General features: G+C 74.5%; 3 protein-coding genes across 3 annotated transcripts; 2 read left to right on the top strand and 1 right to left on the bottom strand.

Moving 5' to 3' along the window:
* Nucleotides 1–509: 509 nt before the first annotated feature.
* EMILIN1 (elastin microfibril interfacer 1) lies at nt 510–7,364 on the top strand. Its single transcript, XM_032184540.1, has 7 exons — nt 510–682; nt 2,807–2,932; nt 3,544–5,666; nt 6,134–6,241; nt 6,365–6,382; nt 6,587–6,721; nt 7,019–7,364. Exons 1-7 carry the CDS (start codon nt 510–512, stop codon nt 7,348–7,350), a joined length of 3,015 nt encoding a protein of 1,004 aa, XP_032040431.1. The 3' UTR covers nt 7,351–7,364.
* A 361-nt stretch (nt 7,365–7,725) lies between these two features.
* LOC116488259 (cGMP-dependent protein kinase 1-like) lies at nt 7,726–12,426 on the bottom strand. The gene is made up of 19 exons (XM_032185738.1): nt 12,257–12,426; nt 11,980–12,191; nt 11,562–11,675; nt 11,385–11,490; nt 10,917–10,980; nt 10,763–10,840; nt 10,604–10,692; nt 10,398–10,463; nt 10,264–10,311; nt 9,699–9,743; nt 9,417–9,555; nt 9,205–9,335; nt 9,043–9,132; nt 8,663–8,804; nt 8,385–8,548; nt 8,201–8,317; nt 8,040–8,102; nt 7,886–7,961; nt 7,726–7,812 (listed from the first exon to the last, which is right to left on the bottom strand). Exons 1-19 carry the CDS (start codon nt 12,424–12,426, stop codon nt 7,726–7,728), a joined length of 2,001 nt encoding a protein of 666 aa, XP_032041629.1.
* A 1,247-nt stretch (nt 12,427–13,673) lies between these two features.
* Nucleotides 13,674–15,986, top strand: KHK (ketohexokinase; the record flags this gene model as incomplete). The annotated part of the gene is made up of 8 exons (XM_032184541.1): nt 13,674–13,765; nt 13,867–13,983; nt 14,257–14,391; nt 14,738–14,810; nt 14,931–15,077; nt 15,345–15,433; nt 15,597–15,754; nt 15,858–15,986. Coding segments are annotated over 8 exons (897 nt in total), but the record flags the coding sequence as incomplete, so codon positions are not given.
* Between the last annotated feature and the right edge of the window lie 72 nt (nt 15,987–16,058).

Consider the following 16,058-nt stretch of genomic DNA (forward strand, 5'->3'; position numbering starts at 1 on the left):
TGCGGGAGCCCCGGGGAGCCCCCGGCCGGGCCCCCGCAGCCGCCGCGACCCCCGTGGGGAGCGGGCACAGCCCCCGCCGGGCAGCGCGGCCGCGAGGGGCCGGCGGGGCGGTGCGGGAGCCCCGGCCCCGCCGGCTGCCTGCAGCCCTGGCCCCCTGCCCGGCCTCTCCGGCTCTCCCCGTCCCTCCTTGCCCGTCCCCGCTGTCCCAGCCTAACGAGAAGCAGATGTGCGGGCGGCGGCGGGGGGCGGGGGGCAGGCGCGGGGGCCGGCGGCGGTGCCCGGCGGAGGCCGAGGCGGGCAGGAAGCGGGGGGCCCCGGGGACCCCGTCGGGCGGCAGCGCCGGGGCGGCTCTGGCGGCGAGGGGCTGGCCGAGGGGAGGGCAGAGCCGCGCCGTGCCGAGCCGAGCCGCAGAGCCGGGAGGGACGGAGCCGCGACGGGACGCGCCATGCGCTCCTGAGCTGGGCCGGGCCCCCCCCCCCAAGCCGCGCCGCGCCCCCCGCCCGCCCAGCATGGCCCCCTGGCTCTGGCCGTGCCTCCTGGCCGCGCAGGCCCTGGCCGCCAACTTCCCCCCCAGGTACAGCCTCTACACCGGGGGGGCCGCCCCGCTCAGCCCGGCCCAGGCCACGGCCCCGCAGGGCCCCGCCGCGGCCCACAGCGGTGCCCGGGCCGCCAGCCGGCACAGGTAGGAGCCGGGACCGCCGGGCGGGACGGGGAGGGAGCCCCCGGGGCGGCGGCCCCCGCCCCGCAGCCCTCGGGGGGGCCCCGGCAGCGGCAGGACGGCGGCACGTCCAGCACGGGAGCCCGGCCGGGGGGGGCGTCGACGGGGCGGCGGGAGCCGTGCGGGGAGGATGCGCCGCGGGGCTGCCCCGTCCCAGGGCACGCACGGGGATAACGGGGATGAGCCGGGGGGGGCGCGGGGCGGGGGCTGCGGCCCGACGGGCGCGGGGAGCGGGGGCGGGGGCGGGCGGGGGCCCGGCCGTGCGCGCCGGGTGCCGGTGCCGGGGATCCCGGGCGCGCACCCGAGCCGCGTGCCCCGCCGCGGGGTCCCCGTGCCGGGGGGGCGGGTGAGGGGCCCCGACAGCCCCTGCCCGTGCCGTGCCCAGCTGCGGGGGCTCGGCTCGTGCCTGCCCCCCGGGTCGGGGGCCGGTCCCGCACCGGAGCTGGGGGTCACCCTCTCTCCGCAGCCACATCGTGGCCGTGCGGGATGGAGCACGGGATGTGTCCCCCCAGCCCCACCGCAGCCCCGCGGCAGCCCCAGGGCCCTGGGGTGGGGGCTGGAGGGACCCTGCTCCACGCGGGACCCGGCTGCCGGCGTGGGGCTGCCCGGGAAGGGCGCACGTGGGCTGGGCATCCCGCGGCTCACGGAGCGCGGTGGCACAGCCCGGGTTTGGCTGGGCTCTTGCCCGTGGTTTTGGGGACGTAGCGGGGCGTCCCCAGGGGCTGGGGCACAGCGCCCTGTGCCCGTGGCCTGGGGGAGGTAGAACCCATCTCTGTGCTTTGGGGCTGCTCCCTCTGCTTCGAGGGTCACCGCAGGCAGTCCCCATGGACGGGGGGACACGGGGACCCATCCCCATGCCCCGTGGTTTCGGGAGGGCTCCCAGCCTGTTCCCAGGACGTGGATGTGCCCCGATGCAGCCCCAGGGTGGGCAGTGGGAGCCAGGGCCCCGCGGGCACCATCAGCCAGGGATGATTGGGCACGGGGGGGGGGGAGAGCGGGGGGGGCCGGGAAGGGAAGAGAAGGGAAGGGAAGGGGGAAGAGGGGGGGCCGTCAGCGCAGGAATTCCCGGCGGCCCCCGGGGAGGAGCTGGAATGGAGCCGGGGCCTGAGGGGAACCAGCCGGGCTGACGGGAACCGGCCGCGGCTCTGCAGGGCCCCCGCACTGCTCAGCTCCACGGCACCGCACAGCTCCTCACAGCTCCACACAGCTCCACACAGCACGGGGCCGGGGCTGCTGAGGGTCCACGCCGTGGGGGGCTGCCCGGGGGGGCCGCGCTGTGTGGGGCTGCTCTGGGCTCGGACCATATAAGGCTGGGCTGGGGCATCCGCGCTGCGTGGGGCCGGGCCGGGGTCCCGCTCCCTGGGGTGGGCTGGGGGGCCGGGGTCCCGCCCTGCAGCCTGGCCACCACACCCCGTACGGAGCCGAGGGGCCCCGCAGCGTGTTCTGGGGGCTGCAGCCCCCGTGGGGCCGGCTGGGGGCCCCGCCCCACACCCTGGGAGAAGCGTGCCCCCCAGGCAGGATCTCGCCATCAGGTCTGGCCGGGCGCCAGGGCTTCGTCCCCGGCTCGTGAACTCCAGGCTTGGGGGCACATCAGTGACAGCCAGGGGGTGGCCGGGGGGCACAGACCAGCCTGGCTCTGCAGAGCAGCAGCATGGGGCCAGAGCCCCCCCATCCCTGCAGCATGCAGGCCCTCGCAGGACGCACGTGCATCCCTGGCCGCCCCTTGCACCCATGAGCAGGGTCCCCGTCCCCATCCCCATCCCTGCAGGGCTCGCTGGTTTGTGGGTGGCCACGTGAGGGCTGCGGTCACTCCCCGCAGTGCCACCGGCCCCTTCCACGGCTCCTGAAAGGGCCCCTCAAAGCGCTCGGGGCTGTGGGGTTGGGCAGAGGTGAAGGGGCTGCGGCGGGGCAGGATCCGGCCCATTAACCCCACAGCACTGGGCCGTGACGGCTGCTACCGGTGGGACCGGCAGGGCAGGCACCTGTGGGGGGGGTCCCATGGCGGTGCCTGGTCCACGTGGGGGGACGCCCAGGGTGCGCCAGGGGCTCCGGTGCGTGCCGTGCGGGGCCCTGACGCCTTCTCCGCAGGAACTGGTGCGCCTACGTGGTGACGCGCAGCGTGAGCTGCGTGGTGGAGGACGGCGTCGAGAGCTTCGTCAAGCCCGACTACCAGCCCTGCGGCTGGGGGCAGCTGCAGTGCCCCCGCGTCCTGACGTGAGTGGGGCCGGGCAGGGCGGGGGCGTGGGACCGGGAGCCGGGGGGCAGCGCCCGGGGCCCCCAGCGGCGCCGCTGTTTACCCTCCCCGGGACGTGTTTACTTTTTTGCAAGAGCGCGGTCTCAGCGGCTCGTGGCCGGCGCCTGACCTGCCCTGACCCGGCTTTTACAGCGGCGCCGCTGTCCCCCCCGGGGCCAACTGCCCCTCAGCATCGGGGCCAGGGACCCCCGCGCCGCCTGGGGGCCGGTTTGGGGACCAGGGGCTCTGCCCAGGGCCCGTGTCCGGCACTCGGGCAGCCACGGAGCAGAGCGCTGGGTGCCGTGGCGGTGGGTGCTGGGTGCCAGCCCCGTCCTGGGGGGCAGGCAGGATGTGCAGGGGCCGCCCCCTGGAGGGCAGCGAGCGTGGCCACGGCCGGCCTGGTTGTGCAAGAGCCTGGTGCGGTCGCGCCGCCTGGGCCAGCCCGCAGCCTGTGTTTGGTTTTCCTCCCAGCCCAGAGCCTCTTCCTGCAGCGCCTCCGTGGGCAGGGACCGGCGCGGAGGCTGGGGGGGAGGAGGGGCGGCAGGGACCAGGACCCCCCCCCCCCCGTCAGCAGCGTCCCCTCTGCCCGCAGGTACCGCAGCTTCCTGCGGCCCCGCTACAAGGTGGCCCACAAGACGGTGTCGGACCTGGAGTGGCGGTGCTGCCAGGGCTACTCGGGCGAGGACTGCTCTGAGGGGCCGGCAGCGGGGCCCTCCCTCACCACCACCCGCCCGCGGCCCCGGCCCGGCCGCCCCACGCTCTCCGGCTTCGGCAACACGCTCAGCGGCCTGGGGGGGGAAGGCAGCGCCGGGGGGGGCCGGGGCAGCACTGCCCCGCGGAGCCCGGAGCCCGCTGGCGGTGGGGAGGCGGAGAAGGTGCAGCAGCTGGAGGAGAAGGTGCGGCGGCTGAGCAAGCAGCTGGAGGAGCTGCAGGCCTCGGTGCAGGAGGGCCAGGAGAAGCTGCTGCAGGACCTGCGTAAGGTGGCCGAGGGCAGCCCGAATGGCAAGCACCAACCCGCCGACGCCGCGCCCCCCGACGTGCGGGAGACGCTCAGCCACATCCAGCAGCACCTGGAGCGCCTGGACGACCGCATCCGCAGCCAGGAGCTGGAGCGGGAGCGGGATGGCTTCGGGGGGAGCCCGGCCCCGGATGGGGGCCTGGCGGGGGCCGCGCTGCTGCGCGAGCTGGAGCAGCGGGTGCAGGATTCCTGCGGCGCCTGCCTGGCCGGCACCGAGGGGCTGCGGCGGCAGCAGGCGGAGGACCGGGAGCGCATGAGGGCGCTGGAGAAGCTGGTGGGCTCGGTGGACCAGCGCAACCGGGAGGCGGTGGAGACTGTGCAGCGGCACGTCAGCAGCCTGAGCACCCGCCTGGCCCCCGCCGCGCCGCCCGACGAGCTGCGCCGGCGCGTGGCCGAGCTGGAGCAGCGGATGGACGGGCTGGAGGGGTCGCGCGGCGCGGTGCTTGGGCCGGGGCCGGGGCCGGTGCTGGCCCGGCGGCTGTCAGAGCTGGAGGGGCGGCTGAACGCCACGCGGGCCGGCCCCGGGCCCCCTGACACCGAGGGGCTGCGGGGCCACATGGCCAACCTGAGCCGGGCGCTGGAGGGGCTGGCGGAGAGCGGGGCGCAGCGCGGCGCCCGCCTGGCCGAGCTGGAGGGGGTGCTGGCGCGCTGCGGGCGGCCCTGCCCGGAGCCCACTGCCGATGGCCGGGACGGCTCCGCGCTCAGCCAGCTGGAGCGGCGCGTGGAGGACAACGAGGCGCAGCTCCGCACCCTCAGCTCTGGCCTTCGGCAGCTGGGGGCCGGCGGGGCCGGGCCGGGCAGCTCGCTGCAGGCGCTGCGGGAGCTGGTGGGGGAGCAGGGCGAGACGCTGGAGCGGCTGGCGGGGCGGCTGGGGCAGCTGGAGGCAGGGGGGAGCTCCGGTGGGCAGACGCTGGAGGACACCCGCAGGGACCTGGAGCAGCTCCACAACCGGACGGGCGCCCGGCTGGGGCAGCTGGAGGCTGAGCTGCGGGGGCTGAGCGCCACCGGTGCCTGCGCCCAGCCCTGCTCCCCGCTGCGGGAGGAGCTGGAGCGGCTGCGGGAGGAGGTGGGCGCCTGCACCAACGCCTGCAGCCCGCCCGCACCCGACCCCACGGCAGCCGAGGAGGAGGAGCCGCTGGAGGGGTTCAGCGTCTTCGGAGGCACGACACCTTGGGAGCTGCAGACGCTGCAGGGCGAGCTGTCGGAGGCGCTGCTGTACTTTGGCTTGCTCAACACCACGGTGCAGGATCTGCAGGACGCCGTGGACCAGCACGACGCCGGCCTGCGCGAGCTGGGTGCCGTGAAGGACCGCCTGGCCGCGGAGCTCGACCGGGTGCAGGCGGAGGTCGCCGAGCGCGCAGCCGAGAGCGAGGAGCGGCTGGAGGGGCTGGTGCGGGACCTGGTGCGCGCGGGCCCCGCGGGCTGCCCGGCCGGCCTGGAGCCCAGGGTGGCCAAGCTGGAGGGCGTCTGCGAGCAGCTGGAGGTTGTGTCGGGAGGGCTGCGTGGCGTCCGCGAGGGGCTGGGCCGGCACGTGGCGGGGCTGTGGAACGCCCTGCGGGAGCTGAACGGCACAGCCCGAACCCACAGCGCCCTGCTGGAGAAGGCGATGCAGCTCCCGGCGCGCCTGGGCGCCCTCAACGCCAGCTTCCAGCAGCTCCGCGCCGAGATGCTCAACCTCACGAGCAGGGACCTGACCGGTGCGCGGCGACTGGGGGAGCAGGGACGGGGAGAGAGGGCAGGGGGATGGGGAGAGAGGGCATGGGGTTGGGGAGAAGGGGGCACCATCAGGGGGAGAAGGGGACACAGGGAGGGGCCAAAGGGCATGTGGGAATGGGGCATGGGTGTGCAAAGGATGGGGGCTGCAGGAGGTGGGGATGGGGGAACAAGGGGCAATGTCTGAAGACAGAGCACGGGGACAATCACAGTGCCATGAGGTGTGAGGGTGTGGGGATGCCAGGACCCAGGGCTTTCAGCGTTGGGGGTGTGGGGTATGGGGGTGAGGGGGTGCAGGACCCCAGGCTGCAGGCTATGGGGCTGGGATGCATGGGGGACATGGGGACCCAAGTCGTGGGGGCATGAGGCTTGGTGCATGGGGACGTGGGGCCTCAAGTCACGGGGACGTTGGGGTGAGGGATGGGGCTCTAACCCACCCCCCTTCCCTCAGGCCCTCCTGGGCCCCCTGGACCTGAAGGCCCCATGGGGAAGATGGGCCCCCCTGGCCCCTCTGGGCCTCCTGGCAAGGACGGAGAACAAGGCCCCGTGGGCCCCCCAGGTAAGGAGCAGCCCCCGTGCCCCGGCAGCCTCCAGCAGTGGGGCCGTGCCTGCCCGGTGCTGGCCAGGCTCGTGCCGCCTGCCCACCCCACCCCACAGCACCACCCTGTCCCTTCCCTTTCAGGTCTGCAAGGAGAGAGAGGTAGGGCTGGGGTGTGGGGGGGTGCGAGGGGCTGGGATGAGGGGGCTGCGGGGTGGGGGGGTGCAGGGCGGGGGGGCACAGTGGGGCAGGGGGAGCTGGTGATGGAGGTGGAGGGGCTGGGGACGTGGGGCACGGGTGCAGCCGGGGGTGGGAGTTCAGGGGCCAGGGGGTGCCGTGGGGGCACCGTCCTGACACCGTCCCCAGGTGCCGTGGGGGAGCCGGGCTCCGTGCCCCACATCGCCTTCTCGGCCGCCCTGAGCACGCAGCGCGCGGAGCCGGGCACCGTCCCCTTCGACCAGGTCCTGCTCAACGACGGCGGCGCCTACGACCCCGAGACGGGTGAGTGCCGACCCCGCGCCTGGCCGTGCGTGGGGATGGGGGCTGTGGAGTGGGGGGGGGCTGCATGGGCACGGGTGAAACGTGGGCCTGGGGTGCAACGAAGGGTGGGGGTGTCCTCAGGGGCACAGCGATGGCTTTGGGGTGAAGCTGGGCAACCCAGGGGCTGCGGGGAGCGTGGGGTACGGCGGGGTGCCTTGGGGACACGATGATGGCCACGGGGAGTTGGGGGGGGGCTGAGCTCCTGCTGGGGGCACCGCGGGGCCTGGGGATCGCCGTGCACTGACACCGCTGCTGCAGGCACCTTCACGGCACCCGTGAGCGGCCGCTACCTGGTGAGCGTGGTGCTGACGGGGCACAAGGGCGAGAAGCTGGAGGCGGTGCTGTCGCGCTCCAACCAGGGCATCGCGCGCCTGGACTCGGCCGGGTACCAGCCCGAGGGGCTGGAGAACCAGCCCGTGGCCGAGCACCAGCCCAGCCCCGGCTCGCTGGGGGTCTTCAGCCTCATCCTGCCGCTGGAGGCGGGCGAGACGCTCTGCGTCGACCTGGTGGCAGGGCGCCTGGCACACGCCCCCGACGAGCCCCTCACCGTCTTCAGCGGCGCCCTGCTCTACGACGCCGAGGGCCCCTAGTCACCCCCCCTCACACCCACCCCTCGCCGCCCCATGGCTCCTGGACCCCCCCCACGTCCCCCTGCACCCACGCGGGGCCCCCCCAGCCCACCCCACCCCACCCCACTCCCCGTTATTTATCAGCACCCCCCCACCCTCGCTCCCCCGCCGCCACGCGTCCCTCACCACCTGCCCTGCCCCCCCCACGCCGCCCCGCGCCCCCCCCTCAATAAAGATGCGGCACCGGGTTTTGTACCCATGGCTCCCGCCTCCTTCCTGCCCCCCACGTGCTTTATTGCCCCCCGGGGGCCGGGGGCAGCCCCCGGGCGCTGCCCTGGTCCCGGCAGCGCCGCAGCGGGGGCGTGGGGGGTGCCCAGGCCGGGGGTCCGGCTGCCATCAGAAATCCTCATCCCACCCTGAGAGCTCGTCCATTGCCGGCGTCCGGTCGACCGAGAACCGCTTGAAGTTGGTGTAGGGAGGGCCCTGGGGGGGCGGGGGTCAGTGCTGGGCCCTCCTCCCCCCGCCCCGCGCCCCCCACCCCAAGGCCCGGCCGCACCTGCTTGATGAGCCACAGGGTGGGCGCCTCCAGCTGCTGCAGGGCGAGCTTCTTCCACTTGAGGGTCCCAAACCACCTGGGGGGGGGGGGGGGTGCTGCAGGAGGGGCAGGGGGTGCTGCAGCACGGCCCCCCCCCCACCCGCACCCCCCTCACCTGTGCTTCTTGATGCCGCGGATGCCGGTGGCCGTGTTCCCCAGGCGTTGCCCCGGACGGCGCCTGCAAAAGGGCCGGGGATGGGGCAGGGGGCGCAGGTTGGGGCCTCCCAGGGCACCCCCACCCACAGGGCTGCCCCCCCCCGGGACCCCCACACAGACCTGCAGAGCTTTGCAACGAGGGAGCAGGCGGCCTCGCTGAGGGAAGCAGGGAAGGAGAAGACGCCGTCCAGGATGCGGCTGTAAATCTTCTGGGGGTCAGCGCTGTGGAAGGGGGGCCTGCGGGGCGTGGGGGCGTCAGGCCTGGCCGCGGGGGCGGGTGGGCTCAGCCCCAGGGCGTGCTCACCTGCCCACCAGCATCTCGAAGATGAGGATGCCCAGCATCCAGAAGTCGACCGCGAAGTCGTGGCCCTCGTGGCGCAGCATCTCGGGCGCCAGGTACTCGGGCGTCCCGCAGAAGGAGTAGGTCTTCTCCCCGCGCTCCAGCTCCTTGGCGAAGCCGAAGTCCACCTGCGGTGCAGGAGCTCTCAGCCGGCCCCACGCCCACAGGGACCCACAGCGCCCTCCCTGCTGCCCCCCCACAGCACCAGGCACCGTGCCGGCACCCCCATTCCCCCCAGGTACCAGCTTGACGTAGCCCTGCTTGTCCAGCATGAGGTTCTCGGGCTTCAGGTCGCGGTAGACGATGCCGTGGCTGTGCAGGTACTCCAGGCCCTCCACCACGCAGGCGGAGCAGAATATGGCCAGCGGCTCCTCAAAGTAGCGCCTGCGGGGCAGGGTTCCGTGCTCGGCACAGCGCAGAGCGGCACGGCACAGCACGGCACGGCATGGCACGGCACGGCACGGCACAATGCAGTGCTTCACAGCACGGCATGGCACAGCATGGCATGGCACGGCACGGCACCACACGAGCCAGCACAGCATAGTGCAGCACAGCACGGCACATCACGGCACTGCACGGCACATCCCTGCCCACCCCAAGCCCGTGCCCCCCGGCCCCGTACACCTCGCGCAGCTTGGTCCACAGCTCGCCGCCCTGGCAGAACTCCAGCAGCAGGTAGACGTGCTGCCTGTCCCGGAAGGTGCCAAAAAACCTGCGGGCGGCAAGGGTCAGCGGGGCCTCGGCGTGGCGCTGAGCCCGGCCCCCCGCTGCTGGCCCCGCTCACCCCACGATGAAGGGGCAGCGGCTCTGGGCCAGCACCCGCCGCTCCGTGCGCACGTGCTCCTGCTGCTGCGTGCGCACCACCCAGTCCTTGCGGATCCGCTTCAGCGCGAAGAGCCGCTCGCGGCACCGCACCTGCGGGACAGGGGTGGCCGTGGGTGCCGGGACGGGGACGGGGTCAGCAGGGGGTGCCCGCAGGCCAGGCGTGGCTCTCACCAGCTCGACCCTGCCGAAGCCGCCGGTGCCCAGGACGACGGGCTGCCCCTGCTTCTGCCCCTCCTCGTAGCGCACAGCCACCAGGTCCTCCAGCCGCACCGCTGGGGACGGCTGCCGCAGGCTCGGGGACCCCCAGCCCCTGCGGGGGGAACCACAGCCCTGCAGCGCCAGCACCAGCAGCCGCCCGTCCCTGTCCCTGTCCCAGTCCCATGCCCAGCCCTGTCCCCGTTCCCACAGGCACCCCCATCCCTGTGCCCACCCCCATCCCCGTCCCACACTGACCGCCTGGGGTCCGCTGGGGCCGGCACCTCTGTCGCAGCCGCGTTTCTGCAGGGAGAAGCAGCCCCGGCTCAGCACACAGCCCGCAGCCCCACAGCCCCACAGCCTGTCTGGGATGGGCACGGCACAGCAGGACCCCACAGGGACCCAGGGCCATGCGTGAGGCCAGGACGGGGCTGTGGGGGGTCCATGGGGGGACCCTCCCCACCCCCCAGCAGATCGCCCAAAGCTGCCTGGCTGTGGGGCTGGGCACCCTGCTGGGGTGGACCTGCTGGGAGGGGAGGGGGGGAACAGGGACACCCAGGGGTGCTCCCAGCCTCAGCCAGCCTGGGGGGCTGGGACTCTGGACACCTCCCGTGGGGCCACACGTGGTGCCATGGTGAGCACGCGCCGGGGCCGTGCCACGGGGCTCGGCAGGAGCAGGACGGTGCCTGGGCCTGGCAGTGCTCCCGGGGCAGAGTCCAGGACCTGCTGCTGGCACCACGTCACCGCTGCCATCCCTGCCGGGCGCCCAGCACCCTCCCAGCCGGCACCCACGTGGGGACCCCGCAGGGCCACGGACACTCACGCGTCTGAGTCGTGCCTGGGGCAGAAGGGGATGATCTCCAGGAAGTCCCTGTGGGGCAGAGGGGGTGTCAGTGGGGCAGGCAGGCCCCGGCCGTGTGCCCGCGGGGACGGGCTGCAGGACACGGGGACACCCACTCCTTGGCCACCGTGATGCAGGTGACGTGTCCCTGCGCCTGGCACGACGCTGTCCGGCGGATGTTCCTGCACGGAGAGACCGGTGGTCATGGAGGAGGAGAGGGGCGTATGCAGAGGAGCATGTGCGAGCTCCACGTGCACAAGAGCAGGTGTGCGGGCACACGCACAGGGCGCAGAGGAGCTGCCTGCAGCCCCAGGGCACCTACTCCAGCAGCGAGAGCTCCCCGAAGTGCTCGCCGGCGCCCAGCACACGCAGCAGCTTCTCCTGCCCGTCCACCCGCTGGCTCACCCGCACCTGCAAGGGGATGTGGGGCCAGGCTGAGTGGGATGGGAGGAACGGCCCTGCCCCACGGCACTGCACCCACCTGCCCCTTCAGGATGATGTAGAAGCTCTCCCCCTCATCCCCCTCGCGGATGATGACATGGCCGGGTGCGAAGGAGCACTGCGGGTACAGACAGGGTGCTCGGGGCTGCGCTGGGCAGGGGACCCCATCCCGCAGCCCCCCCCCGTGCACGCACCTCCTCCATGGCGTCGAGCAGCTTGGAGAGGTGGCTGTCGGACAGGTCCTGCAGCCAGTGCACCCTGCGAAGAGAGGTGGCTGGGCCCGGGGCCGCTGCAGCCCTACCTGCGCCCTGCGCCCTGCACCCTGCACCCTGCATCCTGCGCCCTGTGTCCTCCCCGAGCTCCAGAGCCCAGCACAGCCACAGGCAGGACAGGGCTGGGGCTGTGTGAGGATGATGACAGGAACACGGACAGTGACAAGGCTGGGGACAAGGATGGGGATGTGGACTGGGACTGGGCTGGGGGTGGAAATGGAGATGGGACGGGGATCAGACGGGGTGGGGATGGGCCTGGTGGCGGTGACAAGGTCAGGGCTGTGCAGCGGCTCTGCCAGGGGTGATGAGAGGGGACAGCACCTCGAGGCTCAGGGCTGGCCGTGGGGCTGGGGGTATCACAGAGGGGCAGGGGGCACGCGCCCCACTCACGTTCGCAGGGAGTCCAGGACCTTGGCCCGCCGCTGCTTGGCGCTGCTGGTGGTGATGGCGCGGTACCGCTGCCGGTCGATGGCCCAGAGGCGCACGGGGCTGAGCGCTGGGGCACAACGGGTGTCAGGGGGGGCTGGGGCCGGGGGGGGGGGACAGAACGGGGGGCTCGGCCCTTACCCTGCACGGTGGCGGTGCGCTTGCAGTGGTACAGGATGGCCAGCTCCCCGAAGACATCACCCGGCCCCAGCGTGCGGAGCTGCCGGCCCCGCTGCGTCACGCTCAGCTGCCCCTCTGCAGGGAGGTGGCACAGAGCAGGCGGCCTCGCACGTGCACAAACACACGCGTGGGCATGTGCACGCACACGCAGGCAGCCTCACACATGCACCCTACACGTGTCATGGCCCCAGCATCGAGTGCATGTGCAGCTGGTGTGCACGGGCACGTGTGGCCCCTCAGGGGCAGCACAGCCCCACGTGTGCATGCACAGGGCACTGGTGCCCACGGCAGGTGCAGCACACCCAGATGCGTGCCCCCATGCGTGCACACCCCAACGGGCACATGCACACCCCAGCCCGCACCCCGTGCCCGCTCCCACCTGCCACGATGTACATGGCATTGCCCTCGTCGCCCTCGGCCAGCACCGTGTCCCCGGGGCCGTGCTGAACGGGGACGAAGCTCTGGGCCAGCGCCTCGGGGCAGCCCTCGCCCAGGCGCCGCAGGAAGTCGCTGCGTCCCATGGCCTCCGCGATCAGGCTGAGGTCCCTGGGGACAGGGGGACACGGGGACAGCGGTGGGGCAGCCCCGGCCCTCGTGCACCCCCTCTGCCCCTCCTGAGGTACCTCTGTGACAGGGGACTACTGGGCAGCTGGAGCAGGGCGTCGCTGGCGAGGGGCTCGGGGACGATGGCGGTGCCCCGACGGTGCGGCTGGCCCAGGGGTGGCTCCGTGTCCGGCAGCGCCCTGTCATTGCCCGTGCCCCGCGCCACGCGCTGCAGGAAGTCGCGCTCCTCCTGCAGCCGCAGCTCCCGCAGCTGCCGCTCCATCCCGCACCGCTGCCGTGCCTGGGGGTGGGGGGAACACAGCGTTGGCATGGGGCTGCCCGGCTGCCCAGGACCACGGGGAGAAGGAAAAGGTTCCCTCAGCACGGGGCAGGGCCGCACACCGCACGGCCCAGGTGGAGACAGCTCAACACAGACACCTGGCACCACTGGTGCCCACAGCACCCCCCACCATACCCGGACCCCCACCCGCAGCCCGTGCACCCTGGCCAGGCCCCGCAGCCGCATGGTGCTGCGCCCGGCACGCCCTGCCCGAGCAAAGGTTGCACCACCGGGACGGGGCCGGGACAGGGCTCGGCGCCCCCCTCCACCCCCCCCACCACACATGGCCACTGCTCCCACACGCGCACTCAGCCCCGGGACGTGGCCACTGACCGGGGCTGGCCCCGTGCCCCGCCACGCGCACGGCCCCTACCTGTGCCACGCACCCTCCTGCACCCGCCCCTACCTGCGAGGCCGCTGCACCCAGCCCCGTGACACATTAACCTGCCCACGGCGCTCCCCGAGGCACGTGCCGAGCTGCGCCCCGCACGCAGCACCCGGCCAGCACCCGGCACACACCCACCGGGCACCTGTCATGCACCCAGCCTGCACCCAGCCTGTGTCACCCTGCACCACCATGCGCCCAGCCTGCACCCAGCAACCTGCACCTGACACGTACCCGACGTGCACCCACCCTGCACCCACCCTGCACCCGACGTGCACCTGGCCTGCGCCCACCATGCGCCCACCACGCGCCCAGCTTGCACCCACGATTTACCCAGCCTGCACCCGACGTGCACCCACCCTGCACCAACCCTGCACCCACCCCGTGCCCCCCGTGCCCCCGCGGGGCCGTGCAGGTGCGGGTGCCCGTTGTGCACGCGGGCAGTGCCGGTGCGAGGTGTGCGCGTGCACGAGGTGTGCCCGCCCGGCACACGAGCGGCGCGTGCCCGCGCACCCGCTGGGTGGGATGGGGGGGGGAGGGAGCTTCCCGCGCGCTCCCGGCACGGGCACCCTCGGGGGCGCGTCCTGGGGGCGTGTCCCGAACGACCACGCCCTCCCATCGCCCACGCCCCTCTCTGGAGGACTGGGCCCTGATTGGCGGGGCGGGGCGGGGGGCGGGGCGGGGGGCGGGGCGGTGCCGGAACCGTCCCGGAGCGGGGCGCAGCGCAGAGCCCGGCGGCAGCATGGCAGCGGGGGCAGCGGGGGCAGCGGGGGCGGCGGCGCTGCGGGACCCCGCGCCCGGCCCCGCGGCGGAGAAGCGGATCCTGTGCGTGGGGCTCGTGTGCCTCGACATCATCAGCGTGGTGGAGGCGTACCCGGCCGAGGACACCGACACCAGGTACCGCGGGGACCGCACCGGCTGTGCCGGGCCGTGCTGAGCCGTGCCCGAGCCGTGCCATGCCGTGCCATGCCGTGCCGATCCGCGCCGTGCCGTTGCAGGTGCCTGTCGCAGCGGTGGCAGCGGGGCGGGAACGCCTCCAACTCGTGCACGGTGCTGGCGCTGCTGGGAGCCCCCTGCGCCTTCATGGGCTCGCTGGCCCCCGGGCACGCTGCCGAGTAAGTGGGTGCGGGGACGGGGTCGGGGCTCCCCATGGCCCGGGGGGGGGTCCCGGGGCCGCCGTGACGCTGCAGCGGCCCCCGTGTCTCGCCCCGGCAGCTTCGTCCTGGCAGACCTGCGGCGCCGCGGCGTGGACGTGCGCCACGCGGTGCTGCAGCCCGGCGGCCGCATGCCCACCTCCGTCGTCATCGCCAGCGCCAGCCGGGGCACCCGCACCATCCTGCACGCCAGCGGGTGCGTGGCCGCCCTGACCCTGCTCTCTGTCCCCCAAGTTTCATCGTGGCCGACTTCCAGCGCCGGGGTGTGGACGTGACGCACGTGGCCTGGCAGCCCCGCGGGGACGTGCCATGCGCCTGCTGCGTCGTCAACGCCGCCAGCGGCTCCCGGACCATTGTGCTCTACGACACGTAAGGGTGTCGCGCCCCGCACAGCCGCCAGGGCAGCCCGACCGGGTGATTCCCCGTGATTCCGCACACACAATCGCTGCCAATCGTCCCCGGGCTCCGCAGCCCCCAATCACTTCCCCCCCGCCACCGCCGTGATTGGCGGCAGCCTGGCACCCGGCCGCGTCTCGCGCCGCAGGACGGCGGCACGGCCCCGCGCTGCCCCCCGGGTCGCCCCGGGGCACGGCGGCGCCGTTAATCATTCACCCGGGGGGAACCTCTGCCCGGGGCAGAGTCGAGGCACGGGGCTGCCCTTCGTCCACGCGGGGGGCCCGCCGCGCCCGGCCCCGCCTGACGGCCGGTCCCGCAGGAACCTGCCCGACGTCACCGCCCGCGACTTCGAGCGCGTCGACCTGGAGCGGTACCGCTGGATCCACTGGGAGGTGCGGCGGGACCGGGACGGGGGGCGGGGCCATTCACAGGGGGCGGGGCCGGGGTCGAGGGGGGCGGGGCTATTCACAGGGGGCGGGGCCGGGCAGTCACGTGCCCGGTGCCGCCCGCAGGCCCGCAACGCGGCGGAGCAGCTGCGCATGATCCAGCGCGTGGAGGAGCACAACCGGGCCCTGCCGCCCGCACGGCGCATCCGCACCTCGGTGGAGGTGGAGAAGCCGCGGGAGGAGCTGCTCCCCCTGCTGGCGCACGGCGACGTGGTACGGCCCGCCACGCCCCGCCACGGATTGGTCCGCTGGGGCTGGGGGCGGGGTTATGGGGCGGGGCTGACATTGGGGCGGGGCTCGGGGCGTGGTCAGTGTGGGGCGGGGGGCGGGGCCAGGAGCCTGGGTGTGGGCCGGGGGCGGGGCTTGGGGCAGGGGGCGGGGCCTGGAGCTGCCCTGCGGGGGTCGGGGTCGCCGCCGGGGCACGGGGGGGGGCCGTGGCAGGGGGGCCGTGCCCGGGGCCGGGCGCTGACCCCCCCGCAGGTGTTCATCAGCAAGGACCTGGCCAAGCACTTCGGGTACCGCTCGGCACCGGAGGCGCTGCGGGGGCTGCGCGGCCGCGTGCAGCCAGGGTAAGGGGCTGGGATGGGGGGCTGGGGGGGCAGGCTGCGGGGGAGGGGCCCGGGACGGGGCAGGGGGCACAGGCTGGCGGTGGGACATGGGGACAGGAGTGGGCATGGGGTGGGGACCAGCTCTGGGGGTCCGGGGGTCCCACCCAGTGCCCTCTCCCCGCAGGGCCACGCTGATCTGCGCCTGGGCCGAGGAGGGGGCCGACGCCATGGGGCCCGGCGGGGAGCTGCTGCACGCGGACGCCTGCCCCCCAGAGACCCTGGTGGACACGCTGGGGGCTGGGGACACCTTCAACGCTGCCGTCATCTTCGCGCTCTCGGGAGGTGGGCACGGCCCCGCAGAGCCGGGGGGCTGCAGTGTCCCCCAGCACCCCCCCTTGCCCCCCAGCATCCCCCCTCCCCTCCCCTCACCTCCCCCCGTCCCCAGGGCAGAGCCTTCAGGACGCGCTCAACTTCGGCTGCCGCATCGCGGGCAAGAAGTGCGGGATCCAGGGCTACGACGGCATCGTCTGAGCCGCAGCTGCGGCTGCCGCTGCCCCCCACCCCGCAGCCTGGCCCCCCTCACCCCGCTCCCAATAAAGTTCCTGGGCACCCCACCGCCGTCTCTGGTGCCAGGCCCCGGGGAGCC

This window comes from Aythya fuligula, chromosome 3 (assembly GCF_009819795.1).
Source record: "Aythya fuligula isolate bAytFul2 chromosome 3, bAytFul2.pri, whole genome shotgun sequence".
Taxonomy (NCBI): Eukaryota; Metazoa; Chordata; class Aves; order Anseriformes; family Anatidae; genus Aythya; species Aythya fuligula.